The sequence below is a fragment of the Zonotrichia albicollis genome, chromosome 1 (genome assembly GCF_047830755.1).
Source record: "Zonotrichia albicollis isolate bZonAlb1 chromosome 1, bZonAlb1.hap1, whole genome shotgun sequence".
Classification (NCBI taxonomy): Eukaryota; Metazoa; Chordata; class Aves; order Passeriformes; family Passerellidae; genus Zonotrichia; species Zonotrichia albicollis.
The window spans coordinates 15,022,310-15,042,501 of NC_133819.1; the positions used below are offsets into that span (position 1 = coordinate 15,022,310).

Genomic DNA, 20,192 nt, shown 5'->3' on the forward strand with positions numbered 1-20,192 from the left:
CTTGTAAGTGGAGGCCTCAATGGCAGCACCAATCGGCTCTTGGCTGACCTCCTGGAGGGACCAATAAACAAGGCAGAGAAGGAACCATCCAGAGTTAAGATGATAAGACTGTCTTTCCAGCTAGAGTTAATGCACCAGGATGGCTCCCAAACACAGAGAGGAAAGCAGGAGAAAGAAAGAAAAAACAAAAGTTTACAGTGTAAGATTAGCTGTATTAAGTTTAACAAGAGATAAAGAAAAGTTTACAATACTCAATGCCATAGCTCAGTATCATTAACTGGCATACTGGATGTCTAGTGCAATCTCTCTGTAATAATTTCATATTCTGTGGGAAAATGAACAACATAAAAACGCTTTTATTTTTTATACTACAAACAAGCCAGTTGCTTATGCATCCCCCCTATGCCCATTCTTCATTAACAGAATATACCTGTAAGAACCAAGTGCATTCTGCGACTTTGGGAAAAAAAAGCCTCATACTTATTTATTTTAAAGGTTAAAGGGTTAACATTTTTTTTCTATGCATTTTCTTCAGTAAATATTTGCAAGTCAAACATAAACCCACTGCTGAGAAATCTCTATTATCCAGATTCTATTATCTAACCGATCCTGATGCTCCAATGCACAATGACTTAAGTTGGTTTTAATTCCTCAATAAAAGGAACCAAAACCAGCCTCAGCCAAGACACACTACATTTTACATTACAGAACTAGTTGATAAAGACTCAGAGGCTTTACATAATAAAGTAGGTGCAGGAATGAGATCCAAAAGTGATAAAGATGAAAGATACCTGGAATGATACCAGATCTTATACACCTTTTGTTTTCTGCAAGTGATATACGCTGCAGACAAAACGGTTTGTGCTAAACAGCCTTAAATCTGGTTTTCTAATATTAAGCACAAAGGAAAAACACTGACAGCAAGCGTGGTAAATAAATCCCTCCCTTGAGAATGAAAGCAGCAGACAGGAGGGGGCTGACATGCATGCAGGAGAAAACTAAACACCATCTTTTTTTTCTACCTGCACAAGTTGCCATTTGCTGCAGCAATCAAGGATCTTTTTTCCCCGTCGATTTCAAAAGCCAGGTTTTCAGAAAATTTCTGTCTCAAGTCATCTGTTGATATGCTTTAAGAGTATGGTATTCATATCACTGGATCTTTAAGAGAAAAATCCATTTTCTTTCCTGTTCAGGTAAACATGTTTACAGCTCCTGCACAGACGCTGGGTGGTTCAGACTCACATGTCACACATGTTGTCGTCAGCAACAAGAAAAGCCCCTTTCTCTGATCATCCACATTTTTAATAAGGCAAAGAGAAAAGCACTTTCCAAACTTACCTTTAACACAGCCAAATCATGAGCTAAACATAAATATTTACACTAGGACAAGGAATTAATATCATGAGCATGCAAACAAGAATACTTGCTAGAAAACGCACACAGCAAAAATAAGAAAACCCTTTCAAGTTCAACACAATCAAACCAACCCGTTAGCCCCTGGAAAGGCCGTCATTTATCACCACGTTATGCCCCGAACAGGGAGGATTAGAGAGGTGAAGCACCGATCGTGACTCCGATCTATTTCAGAGACCGTTCACTGCATATGAAAACATCTCAGATCGCAGGCAAAGCCTTCCTATCTGTGACCCTGCACAGGAAATGCCACATAAAACCTAAAATTGCCAAGGAGGGTTACAAAATCGCCTACTCTACATCCTATTCCGAAGAGTCGTGCTACGAGGACCGAACTACTTCTCCATTTTCCAGAAAATAAGTAGAGAGTGGGTGTTACGAGCCTTTATTCCCCCCGCCGTGTACCTTCCCATTGCATCTTAAAGTAACACACGTACCAAAGGGGGAAAAAACACCACCCCAGAGCAGCCCTTAAGCCTGAAATGTAAATGTAATTCCTTATATAGACTGCAGCAGCTGGTCACACACGCACGGAGAGCGGAGCGGGGGCCCCCAGCCAAACCGTTACCACCCATTATTATACAAACAGGTACCTCCGAAGCCAGAGGGAAGGGAAGAAACTTCGCCGGACGCCCCCGCCGCCCGGGCGCAGCCCTCCCTTCCCCACCGGCCCGGCGGGGCGGCCGCGGGGCGCCGCCGGGCACCAACTCTCGGCGGGGCGGGGAGGCGCGGAGCGGGCGGGCGGGCGCGGAGCGGGGGCGCCGGCCCGGGGCGGCCGCGCTGCCCTCGCGCGAATCGCCGCCCGCTGCGGCGGCCGTGCCTCCCCCGCGTGTGCTCTCGGGTGTGTCCCCTCGGGGCCGGCCGGCGTCCCCCACCGCCGCCCCGAGAAAGGCGAGCGCCGGCCGGGGGCGAGGAGCCGGCCCGCTGCCGGGCGAGCGGGGAGGAAACTCCGGCGGGCGGCAGAGGCGCTCCCGGGCGGGCGGCGGGGCGATCCCGCCCGCGGGGCCGGGGGGAGGCCCCGCTCCGCCCGGGGTAGGGCGCAGGTAACAAGTTTCGGAGTTGGGGCTGCCGCGGCCGGGCGGGCGGCGGCCGCTCCCCCGCCGCTGCCCGCGGGGCTCCGCGTCCCCACCCGGGCCGGAGGGCGGCGGCGCGGCCGGGGGCCCCCGAGCCCGCTGCCGGCGGCGGGGCGGTCGCCGGGCTTGAGGGGGAAGCAGCGTGTAACGGTCCCGGACAGCAGCGGAGTGCGGAGGCACCGCTAGGCGGAGGAGGGAGGCGGCGGCGAGGGACGCTGCAGGTAGCGGATATAACGGTGCGGAGGGAGCCGCGCTCCCGGCGAGCCGCGGCGGGGGAATTACTTTGGCGCCCGCCCGACCTCCCCCCGGCGCGCTCGGGACGGCTGTGCCCGGCCCCCGCCCCGGCCCCGCCGCCGCCCCAGCGCGGCCGCGGCGCTGCCCCGCGGGTGACTGACCGTTGTTGCGGCGCGGGTTCGGCTGCTTCCTGCGCTTACACCTGGGGCCATCCGCCATGATCCGCTCGCTGGTGTCTAAATGCTCCAGTCACCTCCTCCCCCGCCCGCCCCCCTCACTCCCTCCCCTCCCCCCCGGACCTGGTTTACGACACTGGGTGGTTTTACTTTTACATCACCTTCCTACACCTAGTGCTCGCCCGGAACCTTGTTGCCACGGGAGACGGGCGCTTTACGGCAGCGCGTTTGAACGGCGGCGAGGGAAAAGTTGCGCCCGCAGGTACCGGGAGCGGCCGCGCCGCCCGGAGGGGCTCGGGCCCCACGACCCTCGCCCCGGCGGCAGCGCGGGGGGACCCCCGCGGGGCGGGACCGGGCTGGGGTGTCGGTGGTCGCCGGCCCCCGGGCGGCGCAGGGGGATCCCCGCGGGGCAGCCCCGCAGCGCCGCGCTGAGGGCCCGGCCCCGCGCCCGCCCCGGTCCAGGTGCGGCCCCGGCAGCCGCCCCAGGTGCGGCGGGACCGCGCTCCTGGCCCGGCTCTCCCGGCCCGCGGGGCTGTCCCGGCGCGGGGCCGCGCTCCCGGCCCGCGGGGCTCGGCTCGCACCTGGCGGGGCGCGCTGCGCTGCGGGCGCGCCCGGGCTCACCGGGACCGGCGGGACCGGCGGCGGCTCTGGCGCGGCTGAGCGGGAACCAACAGCTGCAGCGCAGGGACAGCGTTCCCACCGTGCGCCGTCTGCCGCGCTCGGGCTTGCCTTGCTCGGACTTCCCGGTTTCTCAGAGAGGACGAGAGGTATAAAGCTCTGTGCCTTAACGAATAAAAAGAAGAGAGCAAATTTTCACGGATAACTAATAAGCAAGCTCTGTTGTGCTTAATAAAGTTATTTAATGTATATAAAAATTAAAACCATCAAATACTTGTGCTATTTATTTACTCTTACTTTTCACTTCAGGCAATAAAATAATTTAGTAAGTTTGCTTCTAGGCTTCCTTATTTCCCTTTTTTTTTCTTTATCTTGGCATGTTTCTGTAGAATTTATAGTTCTGTGCTTCTGGGGAACTCTTTTATCTAAAGAAATTAAATGTAATTAAATTAAATTTCAGTGAAAGCATTTCTCTTAATGGGATACTTTCAATAAGAAATTGATACACTACAGAACTTGAGGCCTTCAGCTGTTCTACGCTGTCCTGTTCCACATGCTGTATTTCACATTCTCTAGCAGGTCACCTCATTTCATGGAAGCAGCATAACACGTCTATAGGAAATGAACTATTGAACACTGCAGTTTATGGACATACCTTGCATTTGAAGCTCCCACAAAAGTCTGGACAATCAGAGGTGCTTAGAAAGGAAGTATTGGGCTAAAATGGGTGCAGCCTTAGGTAAAGATCCAAAGGGATATTTTCCTAATCACTTGTACCCTCAAAAACCCTCAAGCCTTGGCTTGGGATACTTGCATGAAAGCAGTGGTTGCAGGTGCCAATCATTTGATATTTCTCAAAAAATCCTTAAGTTTAGGTGGATTGCTTTTACATTTGTATCTTTACTCAGTGATGGTTGGCTGCTGACTTCAGCATTTTAATAAGGCTCTAATGTGTGATGAAAGAAGCAAATCAAACAGTATCAAGTGCTTGATGGACTAACAGGAGTTGTTCAAAAGCATTACATTTGGCATCATCTGGGAGTACTGAACCCCAAATATGAGGATGGCTAGGAATTGCAACATGAAACCAACTATAAGATAAAAGTGAAACTTGTCAGCTCAAATTTCGAGTGAGCAAATTACAAATTTTAAGGCAGAGTTTTGTTTTTAGTTCAGCATCCTTGCTTGTAAAGTTTCTGTGCAGAACATAACCAGTGGCTGTGAAACTGTTTGCAAATAAGTGCTTAAGGTGTTTTGGAATTGTTAGATGCTTTTTATCATTCTGTGGATGAATTTGAGGACAAACCAAAATATGATGTACAATTTTTCAAGCAAAGTTTATACTTCCTTAAATTTAGTCATGTTCTTCTAAGGTATTTGCAAATAATAAATAATATCTGTAAATATATTTGCAGATTTGTAAGAATATTCTCCTGCATATTCACACAAAGTTCCAGGCCCTCTTTAAGCAATTTTGAAGAGCTTATTTTCATTGAGTCTTGTCACTTTTCACCTCTGGATAAGAATTCTTGTCTCTTCCTTTTGAGCAATTTATGTTTCCTAACAGAATGAGAAGAGAAACAGTCTCCTGGTGTTTGTTGTGCTCATTTTCCAAGAGCCATAGTGTCTGGTTGAACTTGAATCTCCTGAGGTTTCCAAGCAGCTGGGAGAAACTGATGACAACTCGTGCTGCCCATTAGTTCCTGAAGAGCAGAACTGAAACTGGCAGGAACATTGGTAGCTGTACACTGCTATAGTTTGGGTAAATGAGAAGAGAAAAATAAAGCAACCTTGGTATATGTTATCTTTGAGACCAAGGAGGTATAGAAAATAAAAAAAAAAACCCAGAGATTAATGCTTTGCATCAAGTTATTGATGACTCCAATCACTATTCATTGTGAAAAGTGTCTCGTTGACAACTTGTAAATAGATATTTAGACAGGTTGAGTTTTGGGGGTTTGATTTTTAAACTTTGTTGTATTTAATCCAAGCAACTGGGCACTTAACACATTTGTGTATACAAAGTTCCCATTATTTACTGTGCTAAATTAAGGGTGCAGCCACTGTAAAAGAATTTTTACCTAATACATCCTTCTAATCCTGGATGCAAAGCAACTAGTTAAAATTCCTGTTACCTTTGTCATGTTCTGCAGGACATGAGCATGTTGTATATATAATTTAAACTGGTTTGTGCTTCAAGAATGGAGAATCTGGTTTTCCATTATGGTGCACAGCTTTCAGTCTGACTTGTCTGTCAAGGATCAGGAATTAATTAAGGTATTCATTTGCAAAATCTTAGTGAAGAGGTATATTTCTGCATCCTCCTAAATGTGGCAGTCTTGAGAAGATATCTCTTTAAAGGAGGAATTCTGAGACAGTGGTCATCCATAACAGTTTCTAGTAACATAATTGTATAGGAGTTTAGGCAACCTAAACAGGCATATGGTAGCTAAAACATGAGATTGCACAACTGCTGTACTTCAACTTTTTTTAAATTTATTTCCATTGTCTGAAGACAAGAATTAAAATACTTCCATAGTCACACTATGATGATGTTGTATGGATATGCAAAAACCAGGTAATGATTCTTACAGACAGATTTTTTCCATTTAAAAAATGTTCCTGTATGTTGTGTGTTGTGTTTTGATTTATGATCTCTTAAGTATGTATCATTAAATAAAAGCAATCAGTTCTTTGTTTGTCTTCCTACTCCTTATTGATGCTTATGAAGTGAAGTTTCACATTGTATCTTGATTAGTCTAGATTTAAGGATGTTCATTTAGTTTAATGAATTGAGAATTACAATGGAAAACAACTCAGTTTTCCATTGTAATTCAACAACAACTTGTTTCTTGTGTATTGTTTCTTGTTTTATTTCTGATTTGTGGAGATTCTTATTTTCTTTTTTTTTTCTAATTTCCATTAGCGAAGTTTTGTTTCCAATTCCACGTATTTCTTGGAATCTCAGTTCCTAAAATTTATTTTTCAGTTAATGATTTTTTCTTTATGATTTTTGTTAAATGCACTTTTTCTCCTCTAAAGGAATTGTAGTTGAAAGATTTATTAGGAGAACAGTGACACAGAAATACACAGTTTCTGGAGCTGAGGAACTACTCTTGAATAAAATGTTAATTGTTGAGGTAGCAACATAGAAGTGTAGTGCCTTTCAGATGACCTTCCAATTTCTATTTATGCTTCCAAATGAATCTAATAAGTTTTGAAGGTATACCCTGGGATGCTGTACAGTCTCAAAAAATGGCTTGAAATTTTCCCATTCATTTAGAGCAGACTGTAAATATTTATCATGGGAAATTACCTTTTTTCCACTTTCCTTATCTCGTAATTTTGTTTTCTGTTTTTATACTTTACCATGAATTTACTTGTACATTTAAAGCTCTAAGTTTATGAGGTCTAATAAATTGTCATGTCTTTGTATAACTTGAGGAGATTGGACCTGCTTGAAAGATGTAAGTGTGAGGGTGTAACTCTGCCATAAATCATCAGAAAGTACATAGCATAGATAGCTATAATGACTTGCATATATGCAACTGACTTCTCTAACATCTCCCTTATTAAGAAAAAGTGTTTGTGAAGGTCACAAAGGCTTTCAAACCCATTTTGTTTCTCTTGCTGTCCTTTGCCCTACTTGTTGCATATTGTTTTTCTCTTGAAAGCAATTAACCTATGCTGATACCTATGTCAGGTTAGTATGCTGTAAAAAATTAATGTACTAGAATATAACAAGGACCTGCTCTTCCATTCTTATATTAATTTTAACTTTCATTGTGATCTCTGTTTCAGAGCCTTCACACAGCAAAAAATGATTTGAGAAAAAACTTGAAAAGTCATTCCACATTCTTCATCCAAAAGGCAAATCTCATGTATTCAAAATGGAATTGGAATGAAAATTTGGATATAAGTGGTGGATAGTGAACAGTTGTGGGGTTTTTTTTGTTTGTTTTCAAAATACCTGGAACTTCAGATGAGAATGTCTGCTTCAGCACTTTATTTTCTACCACTAGATGCAGTAGCAAAGTGCTGCTTCAAAATGCTATTTTAAAAAAGTTACTGAAGTTGTGACTGATCAACTTACACTTGTAGTGAAGTTAGATTGCCTGCTTTTAATAGCAGCACATTTTCCATTCATCTTTGTTCATGATGAGTCTGCTAAGTGTTCTTATCCTTTATGCTAGTTAAACACTAATGTGTTGTGAATATTTTCACATATGGATCATGTTTGTTTGTTTCTGTAACTTTCACTCTATTTCTGATTTAGTTCTGCTCCCCAGCCCTCTTGCTGTTTGCTGTCTCACAGTTTTGTGCAGTTGCTCATTTGGCTCTCATTTGGGGTTATTCCCTTTGTTATGATGTCTGTACAGCTCTTTAAATCCCAACTTAAAACTGAATTCTTAATTATTTCATTGCATAGTCTTCTCATTTATATCTGGGGGTTTTAGTAGTTGAAACACATTCTGATGTTAGGCATTAGTCATTTGTTATCACTTGTTTCTTGTTTTTCCTCACTTTAAGTGCATAATGTTTCTCCGGGGAATGTTTGTTAATACATAAAGGAAAGCTGTTGTTCTGGAGCACGCAGTGTGTCTTCTGAATATACAGAATTAACATAAAGAAAAACAGAAAAAAAAAAGTATGAGAGTCTAACAAAACAAACAAATAAATACAGTTGAAAGTCTCATTTTGCTTAAGAGACCTCAACAAATGATCAGCCAACACCATAAGGAGAAACAGATATTGCAATGGTTAATTTCTCGAATGTGAAGTGAAGCTTTGGTGCACTCAGCATAGTTTGTCTGATTCTCAGGGTTGGCAAGGTCTGTCTGATAGTTACAAACATATGGTGTTAAAATGCAATATGTTTGAAACTCAGATGCATAGACCAAACTTATTGGAACTACACAGCTATGTAAAATTCAGGTGTGATTATATCTGAGTTAATTGGAGCAGGCAACAGCAGTTCAGTGCAAGAATAATCATGTGTTGATACAGAATTGGAAAGGGATTGTGATTCTCACGTAAGGCTATGCACATCAAGAATTTTGGGTTGCACTATCAAAAAGAACAGCCTAGTATGGATCCATCCAAATAATAGGGTTTTCTGTTTTCTGTTGTGGAAAAAAAATTCTAAAAAGATTTTATATGAGATCATCTAGAAAATGTCTTTTTTCACCCAAGTATTAAAAGCCTGCATTCGAGTAATTATTAAGGGAGAGCAGGTGGTCCACAGGTTTCTATGAACTAAATGATTTGAAAATTCACTTTATTAGGTTCCCTGTTGTTCCTGGGGAGATTTGAACAGGGATGTCTATGGTGGGCAGTATCTTAAATCCCTGGGCCTTAGATATTATGAAGAGCTTTCATTTTCTCTTATTGATGGCTAGGTACTGTAAAACGACAAGAGTTCCTGTGTCATCTTAAGAGAAGAACTTTAAAACACTCTCCACACCATTTAGATAAATGTTATGGCCATTAGATTATAATGTTTCTCTAGTTCCATTATTATTTTAAGTATTTTAAACCAAAAACATCCATCAGTACACGTGAAGACCATCTGAATTTTCTTTAGGAAGGTGAATTTCCATCATTACTGAATGACAATGGTTCAGATTTTTATTAGAAGAGAATATAATTGAACCTTGGTTTTTAATATCCTGCAGGAACTCGGTGACTACTAGGATTTCATATTAAAGATTGATCATACCCAATGCTTCATGCATGCTGGGCTTGTTCTGAAAAGCCCAAATTGGTTGCTGAAGAGCAGTTAGGTAGAGAAAAACCAAGTTTAAAGATCTGCAGGTGGTTAGGTAGACGGAAGAATTAGGCAGATTAAGGAATACCAGAAGCAGATCTTCACATGCCCAGAGAATTTACCTGCAAAATCCAGAGTAAGAATAGAATTCTACCTAGAATTATGTAGAAGCTGAAAATAGTAACTCAGAGCTTTGTAGGTGTCTCCAGCATCTTGAGTGACCATGGTTTTGCAAATACAAAAAAGCTATTGATGCCTAAGGTTTTAGCTTTTATATTTTTCAGATTCTGTGCTACTTTAGTGTGTAGTTCTGAGCTTCATATTAAGGGATGGTAAGCTCTCTTCACAGAGTAGGTAGACAAAACAATTCCTTCTCTAGCTGGAGATCAAGGATAACTGATCCAAATTTCAGGCCCAAGAGCATAAACAATGATGGAATGAACAGAGTAAACAAGAAAGGACTTCATAAGCTAAAGCTATAATTGGACAATTAACTCCAATATGCTAATGGACCAGAACTTATAAAAGGGAGAGGCTTCATGGCCAGTCCTCCACTTTTTGTGACCATTTTGGGTTTATCTTGAGTGTAGCCCTGTCTGAGTTCTTGTACTGCCCAGGCTGTATCCATTGAGGCCTTTTAATAAATACCTACTTTATTCTTTAGCTCTGTCTAGCCTCTGTTCTAGGTCAGCCCTGACAAGGCATCAATATCTGCTGCAGAAAAATTAAAATTTGATTTGTTTTAGGTAATTTTGTTTTATTTCAAAGATTCATGACCTATTTCAGTAGCTGTTGGTAGGCCTTCAGTTGAGCAGTTGAGTTCTTGAAGGTGATGACTAATTCCTGTTTAGTGACCATGGTAGGTGACCATGTGTGGGACTCAGCTGCCTCCCATAGTTTTACTTGTGGGCTATTCCTTCCAACTGCTTTGTAGTTAGTGGGGATCTAGTCAGTAGAGCCTGGCACATCTCACAGGCACATAAGTGAGATGAATTCCAGCCCATCTCTTAGTCCTGACATCAGTCCAATCAATGAGGTATATTTTCCTGTCATGAGGTGTTTGGGGTTTTGGAAATTACTTCATTCCTCTGTTCTAATTTTCACTCTGTTTTTTGGGGGTGAGAAGTCCTAGAATTTGTTGTCGCGCGGGCATCAGATGTCTATTTTGTCAAATACATTTAGATACTGTTTCGTGACAAGGACATCCTCTGTGGATTTTCATATAATGTAACACCAAAGGAAACAAAAGTACTTGTTATGGCATGAAAAAAAATTGCTTCCCCCCCCCCCCCATAAATATTTGAAATCCACACAAATGTTTATTAAACATCTGGGCAGTCTTAACATAGAGAGGATAACTGTGGAGGCCTTATTGTGCAGACATGTACAATTCTAAAGTTCAAAGTTTGTTCCTGCAGCCAGAGGTATTCGGATTCATCATTGCAGCATCTTTCAGAGAAGAACAGAAGAAATTTGCTTAATTGTATTAATAAAAGTTCTTTGGTGCCATGCTATTTTTCCTAAATAATGTCAAAAACTTCATGGCATTCATTGCCAATTTTGGTGTTACATTAATTTGCAAAATGGATAAACTCTTCTCTCAATAGCGTTCTTCACCATGAATCCAGAGCTGTATCTACCTTGGATTCTTCACCTTAGACTGCTTTGTCTTTAGTTGCTGACTGCCTCCTAAATAATGCTCTGCTCCTAAATGGTGTTTATGTGTTCTGTAATGTTTTTATGTTGACATTGTTTCTTGCTCAAATGTTTATTCCAGAAGGTCTGAAAAATTATATTTGCAACTCCATATAATTTCCCCTTTGCCAGGTAGCTTATGAGCAACTATTTTTCAGACTATTTCAAGACATTCTAACTACAGCCTAGTCTTAATCTGAGTCAAATCACAGTCACATTTTCTGTTGAACAGTAATGCACTGCATTTGTTTTACAGACTCTGTAACTGCATTTTAAGGACATATGCATTGCTTGGGTCTCCATTCTCCTTAAACTGATGCATGCTGGTATGAATCCTAAGCAAACTGTTTTGGTGCCTTTTTCCCAGCCTGCTTTTCCTCTGGCATAGTGATGGATAACCCTTTCTGTTGACTTGGGCAAGATCAGAGAAAAAAAAAAGCAAACAGACAGACCTGTCCATTGCTGCAACTACCTAGTGTGCAATGCCAAACTTAGCAAACAGGCTGTTCTTCATACATAAAAGAAAATATAGACACAGTACCCAGCCAGGCAGAAATCGCCAAATGTACCAGAGCAAAGCCCATGGCTAAAATGAAATGGAAATATTTCATGTAAATTCATCTGTGTGTTCTTTTACTTGCTTGCTACACAGTGGTGTCTGTCACTTCTTACTACACCAGTGTCAGGGTGCTTTTCTTCATTAGCTTTTCTTACCTTTCAGAATGTTAAAAACATGCAAAACCATTTTAGTAACAGTTACAATGAATATCTGTTACTACAGTTCATCTGTTTGTATATATACACACATGCATAAAGCTATTTTTAAAGATTAGGAAGGTCACAAAGGCATGGGCTTGGCCTAGATTCATGATCCCTTGGTTATACCCGCATCTGGCTGCCCCATCCTTCCCAGGAGATTACTCCCACTGCAGCCAAGGCTGCTGTTCAAATCCCCATGTATTAGCAAACTGAAAACAGCAGTAGTCCAAATTAAAAATGCTCCACTGGACCAGCAGCTGCAGCCGCAGCCTTTCTCCCATTTATTTGAAGTGGCTGAAGAGGCTACTGTTTCCAGTTGTAGGATCAATGTTCTTTTCAGCTGCTCCAGCTATAACCAGCATGGATGGCAACATTACAGAATGGAAATAATAATTCTTCTCTTTTCAGTCACAGATTTTTAATTTTATCCCATAATATGTTAGCTACATTACCCCTTCTCTTCCTGCAGCTTTAGAAGGGGTGTCACTTGGCAATGTGTTAATGTATCTTCCCTCCATGTTCAGAATAGTTTCCAAATCCTAATGATCCAGGTTATGCAAGCCCCACTCTGAAGATGATTTTGGAATTTCCATGGAAGGCAGTCCTGGGCAGATGCTTATGTGTGATTTTGACTTATACAGTATATGGAAGGTCATACATCATGTAAGACACATTTCATTTGTCAGAGTAGTCTTCCCAAATACCTTTAGAAACTAGCTAAAATGGAAAATTCCTTAACCAAGGAAAGTGTTTGAGGATTCATTTGGTCTTTTCTTGTTCCAACAACTTCTACCATACTGCCAGCTACAGGGACATGTCTCTTTTGGGGAGTAGTGTGGAGGAGTAGGTACCAGAAAAGTTCCAGATACTTTTTATTCCACTTTCCTGATGGGAAAAAATACAGGTTTCGCCAAACCTTTTGCTCTTCCCCCTCAGAATCTTAACAAATTCATCAGAAAACTCTTTTCTTCATCAATTAAAAGAATGTTGAAAACACTTCCCTTTTGCAGTCCTACTTGGATCTAAATCTGCATTTGACATTTCATGCTACACCCAGTTCCAACAGATGTAGGCTCTGTGGCCTTGAAATTAGGTACTATGTTAAGTTATATCTAATTTTAGGCCGTGCCATATGGCTCTCCCTGTATTCTCCTAGATCGTGTATGGAAGGTGAGCGTGCTGTTTCATTACAGAGATCCCTCACCTCCTGAAGGCATGGGAACACTCCTGCTCCTTGGACCACAATCCATCTGCAGGCTTTGTAGAGCCCTTCTACATTCTGGTTAAAGATATGATCTCAAAAAGGAAATAAAGGCATCAATTAATATCAGGACATTGATCCCCAGCCTGAGAATGCATATTCCCACTGCACATTCCGTAATAAAAAATATGCCACAACAGGTTATATTTAACAAGGAAAAGAATTACCAAGTTTAAGGATGAGTATGTAGCAGTAATTTTTCTATTTTTCCCTTTAGAAGATGCCATTTGATATTAGGGACTAGTAATCTCCAATTTTAAAGTTACTATTAATTTCAGTGAACAGACCTGTTTTCTGTTATCTGACCATCTGGGATCCTTTTAAAAGAAAAACATCATTCCAGTATTAGAAAGAATATTTTAGCTTGCCATATTTAATCAAAACATATTGAAGCAAGATGCAAAGCAGTATCAGATAAAAACTAAATTCCTCTGTTAGATGCTAAGTGAGTATAACCTTCCTGTCTAAAGAGAGTCAAAGAGTTTAAGAAATTACTGGCTTTGGGTTATGTAGAAAATAAGAAGGAGTAGTGATTTAATAATGTCACAGTTAAATATAATAATAAAACACAAAGATTAATATATGTTGATTAAATGTTAGGACATTTTAGGGGTTAAGATATGCATTTAGCAGAGTGTCAGGTTTTTCTCTTTGCCTCTCCCATTAGGAATTAGATCACATTCCACAAGGCCAAAGGTAATCACCTTGTTTTCATTTTCCATTATGAATTTTTCAGCGCTGCTCTGTCAGGCTCTAACCACGTGCTTTCTATACAGAGTCCATCTGACCAGTGCTGAGTGCTCTGCTTGCTGGCAATGCATCCATCACTGGGAGTGTGCTCCCTCCTCACCTGACAGCACTGCTCATGCAACTGCTCCCAGAGTGGGAATCTACAGAAGGCACTTAGAGAGACTGGGGAAGCTCTTCCCTGGAAATCAGGGCTCTTTGAGATGAACAGAGGGAGGTTTGAGGTGATGCTTCACCCCATTCTGCTGAGTCAAGTCAGCATTAAGTCAATACATAGAACTCTTGGGAGTTCTAATTACAGCTGAGGATCTTAGGAAGTCAGAGAAGGAAAGAAAGAAGAGGGCTGGAGTGCTTTCATAGCCTCTTCTTTTGAATATCCTGGGAAAATACAAGGAGAGCCCCATTACTCATGGAACACAAGAACTGCAATTGCAGAATCTACCCAGCACCAATCCTACTAATTTAATCCACAGGATTTTGGGGGGGGGTCAATTAGTCAGCACTACAGAACTGTCTGTGGTGGACCTTACTATAAGATTTGTCAGCATCAGTCTTCTGTCTCTACTACACACTGCTGTTGGCGCTTTGTCTCCATTTCTTCTAGCTTGAATTGATGTACATGGCATCCACATTTTTGTTTTCAGTGTATTTCGTATTTTGTAACAATTTGTATAATTATAAACTTGATTCAGTGCAATTTGTTGAGGGTAATTCTCCTGTAGCTGCCCTTCAAGGAAGTAAAAATGAAAAAGTAGTTGTCCTTCTTTGGAGTGGCACAGCTGAAATAAATCCATTGCCCAAAAATGAATGGTAGGCAAATTTGTCAGGAGGCAGCTGTGCAGAGGGATGGCTGGAAGTGGGTGCCACTGGCATATACCTGGAAAATCTGAGAGAAGTGACAGGAGGAGAAGTAAAACCGTGCTTCGGGGAGAAAGTCCTCCTCTAGTATTTCATTCCTGCCTGGCTGGCAGAGCCACAAGCCAGAGCTTTCTGGAAACTCTCCTGGTGTGCCCTTGGCAGCCAGCAGCCTCAGGAGAGCTCGGGCAGCCGCTGCTGCCCTGGGATCCCCCTGTGCATCCCCCGGGAAAAGCACCATTGGCACCCCTTAGCAGAGCCAGGCAGCCAAACCGGGATGGAGGACATGCTGCAGCGTGGGCTGGTAACTAAGGATGCTCAATTAGGCAGGGCCTTGAGGCAAGAGGATAACCTATGTCTGGGAAGGACAGGTGGGGCTGGAAATCAGTGTAAGTCACTTGAGAACGAACTCTCTCTCTCTCTCTCTATATATATATATATTTGAATCTATTACTTTCTATTCCTAAATGGTTTAGAACAAACTGCTCCAAAATATTGAAGCATAAAGAACAGGAGAATTTCCAAATATTTGAATTAGTAATCATTCCCAAATTTTGTGAATAAATTTTTGATATGAAGTGTTACAAAAAAAATAACAAAGTGATTGGTTACTTTCAGCCATTTTTTACTCTTCATTTTTGCCCATCCACTTTCAGATGTAACTAATCTCCTCTGGGTGGAGATTCCAGCATTACTGCAGAACTGTCCCACTGCACATTCCGTAATAAAAAATACGCCACAACAGGTTATATTTAACAAGGAAAAGAGGAACAGAAATTGGTACATCTGCACAATGAATATAATATAGCATTGACTTGGAATTTCCTGACTTCAGCAGTGCTTCCAAAATAATAATGCATTCATAGAATTACACTTAGCTTTCTGCTTTTAAAAGGAAAATATTTGAAAGCAAAAGTATTTTCATCTTCCAAGTACTTCTGGCTCTGTGTGTGAGATAGTGGAAATAACACAGGGCTGTGTAACCACAGCAAACAAGTGGGGTGGGAATTCTGTTCCTGCTTGGCTGGACCAAACCAGAGCAATATTGAAGCCTGTATTTTGAATTTAATAAGTAAAAGTTTTTTCCCCCCCTAAACTCTATTCATTTCTATGGATGAAAATAAAATTACTTGTAGACAGAACTGGTCTACAATTGCAGGTGACCTGCAATTACTAATGCCTGGGATTTCCATTATAAGAGGCAGGTTTTAGTTGGCTATAATTTCAGCTGTTGGTTGGTTGAAATTTTACCTGATTAGACAGGAGCTTCCTTTGCTGGCTAAGTCCTGCAGCCTGACTTTTTCAAGGCACAAGTTCAGCAAAATTTTTCATCAGTATCTATCAAGCAATTAAGCAAAAAATATATTATTCTGACCATATAGAGAAGCTCTGTATTTTAAGCTTGTTTAAAATTTGGTAAAGTACTCACCATCTTGTTGGGATGTCTTTTCTGCTTTCTGTGGAGAGTTACAGAAGTTGTAGCTATTTGTACAAATTTAGTACATGGATGTCCAAAAAAAGAAAAAAAAAATCCATCTACCCAAGCGTGCTCCAAAGCAGGGACAGAATTAGATCACTGAGAAACACTTGATTGATCACCAGTAAAAATGCTGAAAGGCAGCTGAAATATGTACACATGTAACCTCCTAGCAATTTTAACTTTTGTGGGGTTTAGCTGGTGAAATGTATAGTTACTTTCCTTCCCTGTTTTACCAGTAAAATTCCCTGATATTTACAAAACTTCAGAGTGTAGATTTTATTCTCCCTTTTATAAATGAATTTTTTTAGCACACTGGAAAACCAAAAAAATTACCACCTGATTCATTGACTTCTTCCTAGGAGTTACTCTGGTAGGCATTATCAGATATTCTTCGGATACTGACATTTTTAACCATAATAATAAAAACGTTGAAGATATGTAAAGATGACATACTTTTGGGATCTTGGTCAGTGAACCCAGTGAAGACTATTGGGCATACAGCTCTGTGTCTTAGCTCCATTCTCTGTTAAGTCTCTTTTTAGTATCCAGCTCACTGCTAACAAACAGGGGGATTATTGATGTAACATACACAGAGCCTCTGGTACTTCCTCAGTGCTCCATCAAAGTGAAAATCTCTTCTCCATTGTCCTTGTATCCTCCTCCTACCATTTTTTGCTGTCACCAATAAGACCTAAGAAATAAAAAGTTGTAAAACTTGCATTACTACTGGTAAATAAATGGCCTTATTAATGTTCACAAATGCAATACCAATCATTTGTTTCTGTGATTAGAGAAATGTGCTTGTTTTCCTTTACAGGTTACTCAGTATATCAATAATTTTAGCTATTGAGTTTTGATACTTCACTGTTTTCCTGTGGGAGTATTTGGAGATAAGTTCACAAACCAGCAGGTTTTAAATAAGACACATTTTTCCTGGTTTGAAAACAGCTCCTAGAGCTGGGTGTGCTGCACACCAAAGGCCAAGGGGCCTGACAAACAGGCTGACACAGTCTTTGCCAAGTCTCCAGGAGAAACTGGTGGATATTGGGTCAGGCCCTGGAAGTTGTCTGTCTTCTTCCATTTAACTGCAGGCTTAGAGCAAGTCTGAGCAGCTTTTCCTGTGGCGAGCTTAAGCGTGGGATCAGTGCAAACACATATGTTCTTATGGCTTCATTGGATCCAGAAAATCTGGTGGGAGTTTGTCTGCAACATAGTCGTGATTGCTGCAAGCTGTGAGCGTGACCAGGGACACTGCAGAGCTCCAAAACCTTGGGAAGACTGTGTTAAGGTTAATGACATTGGATATGCAACTGATTTACAGTATGCTGAAAGCATCTTTCCTGTATAAGAGATGGAAGAAAAAGCAATGTCAACTGTGACTGTTTTGATGAGTAAATTTGACACATTGCTGCACCCTAAAACTATCTGGGAAGTTTTTTGTTTGGGTTTGTTTTTTTTCAGACTAAAGATCAAATACAGATTTTCAGTAACTAAAAACTGCAATGTGTAGGGTGTTTACAAGTTCTAGAATCTAAATCAAGGTTTTGTCTACCACTTATGTGATACCTACCTACTCCATGCCCTATTATTTAGCTTATGGGAAAAAACTGTGCTGGTGTTACTTTTTTCCATATGTTCAACTCTGATACTGAACTCCTAAAAAGCTCAAAGCAGACTAAATAGGCCATAGTCAAAATAGTAAGGTTGCTCTTCATGCATCCTTTAAATCAGATGTTTTAATTATAGCTTTCGGTTTGTTTGCTAATTAGAAAACAGGTCCACAGTGTGGTATCTATCTACTTCCATTTGAATCAATAAACAGAAAAGTCATGAGAAAGGGACCTCTTCCCTCCAGGGAGTCTTTTCTTGTTACTGTTGACTCAGGTTGTTAGTGCTTATTCTTGTCTCCTTTCCTCTTCTGCTTACTTCCCAGTCTTTTCTCTTTCAGTTCCTCCTCGTTTCCCAGTGTGAGTGAGATCTGTTGCCTTTCACATTATCATCTATGCATTTGTCCTTCATATTTACCTGCTCTGTCATGACTGTTCTGTATTTTTCAGTCTGCATTGTGAAAGTGGGGTCTTTAACCAGGTTGAATAATGCTTTTTAAGCCAATAAAGAGTTCAGATGTGAGTTCCATTGTAAGTGAAACAAGAGAAATACTTTAGCTTTAAGTAATGAATATGTACTTTTAAATAACTTGTGAGAACTGTTTGGAATAATCCTGAAGGTTTGCCTCCCATCTGAAAATCACAGTGCTGGCTGAGAAATGAATACTTCATATGCTTGTAACTTGATTAAATTGAGATAAGTTACTAAATGGTCTGACTTTTTTCTGTTTGCTCTGTGCTTTGAATGACACAGTCAGGTTTTATAACTTCTCTTTTATGGTTATCTGAATCCAGCTCCTGCAAACTCTTAACAGGTATATATTCCTTTATTGTGGCTGTGTGTGTAGAGATTTTTTAGATTTGGGACCATGATAAGTTTCTTCCCTGCTGAACAGACCACTGTAAATTTCAATAGGGAAGCAGAAAAGCCCCTTAACAAATTTTAAGGAAGCTTCTAAAACAATGATTTGAGGATGTACTATTTAAAGTGAATTGCATTAGGTACTAGGTTATTTTGAAATAAAGGATGTCTGAATAACAGTGACCTGATTTTTGTGAGTTCAGGCTTGCTACTGCACACCATAAAATTAGAAACTATTTGTAAGGGAGTGAATAATCAGAAATTCAAATGTAGCCAAAATGCTGTGATGTTCAAGGGATGAAAATTCCCACTTGTTTAACAGTTTGTGCAGGGCATACTGGGTCCCTGCAGACTCTAGACACACCTTGCTTGGATTCCATATTTCTCCTGTGTGTCAGGTCTGAAGGGCTTTTCCCACGATCTGGAAATAAAGAAAGGTCAGCTAAAACAAATACCATAAAAGGACAAGGAAAAAATTTTCAGATTTTAGAGACATTATCTGTCTTCAAATCCCCCCACTAGACCTACATTAAAATAATGATCACAACCCAAATATAGAATATTTGAACTGCCCTTTTCCAGGCCAGATGTGCTATGTTACGTAATGCCATTTTCACCATTTTAGGGTGATTGCTGGAGCTTGGAGTAAAAGGAAAATGAACATATTGTAGGTATTGCTCCAAAGAGCAAACATCATAAAAAATGTTATAAAACTCAAGGCCTTGAGCAAAACATTTTAGCAAATATAAGTTCTACTCAGAGCCTTGCCTACATTCAGGCTGAATTCTTCTGCAAGGAACAATCCAGCCAAAGGGCCCAGAGCTTGCAAAAAGACACGAACACACATCCCTGCAGCCACTTCACCTGGACACATGGTAACTCCTCAGAACTCACTCCAGCCTGGCTCACTGCTAAGGCAAACCCACAACAGAAATTTTCTCCATGTGCTTCTCTAAACCTTATTAAATCAAAACCATCCAAGCAAGTAGTTGTTGATATGTGTGTGCAACAGGCTTTCCAGCAATTCTTTGTAAATAAAGCATCAATGTTTCCCACTGCTTGCAGGGAGAAAATCTGCTGAGTTCACAGCACTGTGATCAATCCACATTGCAAAGTCAGAAACAGAGAAACCCAGAACAATCACTGTCCATTTTTTGCCCGGCAGATGCATTAATCAGATTCCATTTTCTTCACTGCTTCAAACTGCATTCTCGCGATGGAGTGCCGGGGCCCTGCCTCCATGGCTGACGTAGCTGTCCCCTCTGCCCCTGCAGCCAGAGATGGGACAGCACACTCTCCTCTTGGAGCATTTCACAGCTGTGATCTCAGGCAGAGGAGGAGTGACTGCACAGAGCATTTGAGAGGAAACTGCACCGGGGAAAGCCTTGGAGCATCTACAGCAAGAGTCTGAACACGTATAGAGAGCACACCACGAGAGCTGCTGAGCTCAGGCAGCTCAGGCAGCACTTCTTCTCTTTGAAACATCTTTTCACTGTGAAGAAAATTTTCTTCCTTTTCAGGCGTTCTGTAGCAAGGGCAAAAATAGGAACCCAGTTAGGCCTGGCCTCTCAGCAGGGAGGAGAGAGCGGCCGAGGACAGGGGGCTGTGCCTGGCCATGCCTGGGGCACAACCTGCGCAGAACTCG

The 20,192-nt window shown here is 41.6% G+C and overlaps 2 protein-coding genes across 4 annotated transcripts in view; one reads left to right on the top strand and one right to left on the bottom strand.

Moving 5' to 3' along the window:
* ZEB1 (zinc finger E-box binding homeobox 1) overlaps positions 1–3,004 on the bottom strand; it is a 120,099-nt gene extending 117,095 nt beyond the window's left edge. For 2 of the 3 annotated variants that reach the window (XM_005480362.4, XM_005480361.4), the window contains exon 1: positions 2,882–3,004. In XM_005480362.4, coding sequence (XP_005480419.2) covers positions 2,882–2,939 — 58 coding nt within the window. In that variant the 5' untranslated portion in view covers positions 2,940–3,004. Of the gene's footprint in view, positions 1–1,022; positions 1,335–2,881 lie in introns of those variants that run through there. The other variant, XM_014270222.3, reaches the window with a different exon arrangement.
* LOC141731989 (uncharacterized) lies at positions 1,200–3,845 on the top strand. Its single transcript, XM_074527751.1, has 3 exons — positions 1,200–1,259; positions 1,920–2,707; positions 3,072–3,845. The coding sequence occupies exons 1-2, from the start codon at positions 1,200–1,202 to the stop codon at positions 2,670–2,672; spliced, it is 813 nt and encodes a 270-aa protein (XP_074383852.1). The 3' UTR covers positions 2,673–2,707; positions 3,072–3,845.
* The last annotated feature ends 16,347 nt before the right edge of the window (positions 3,846–20,192 follow it).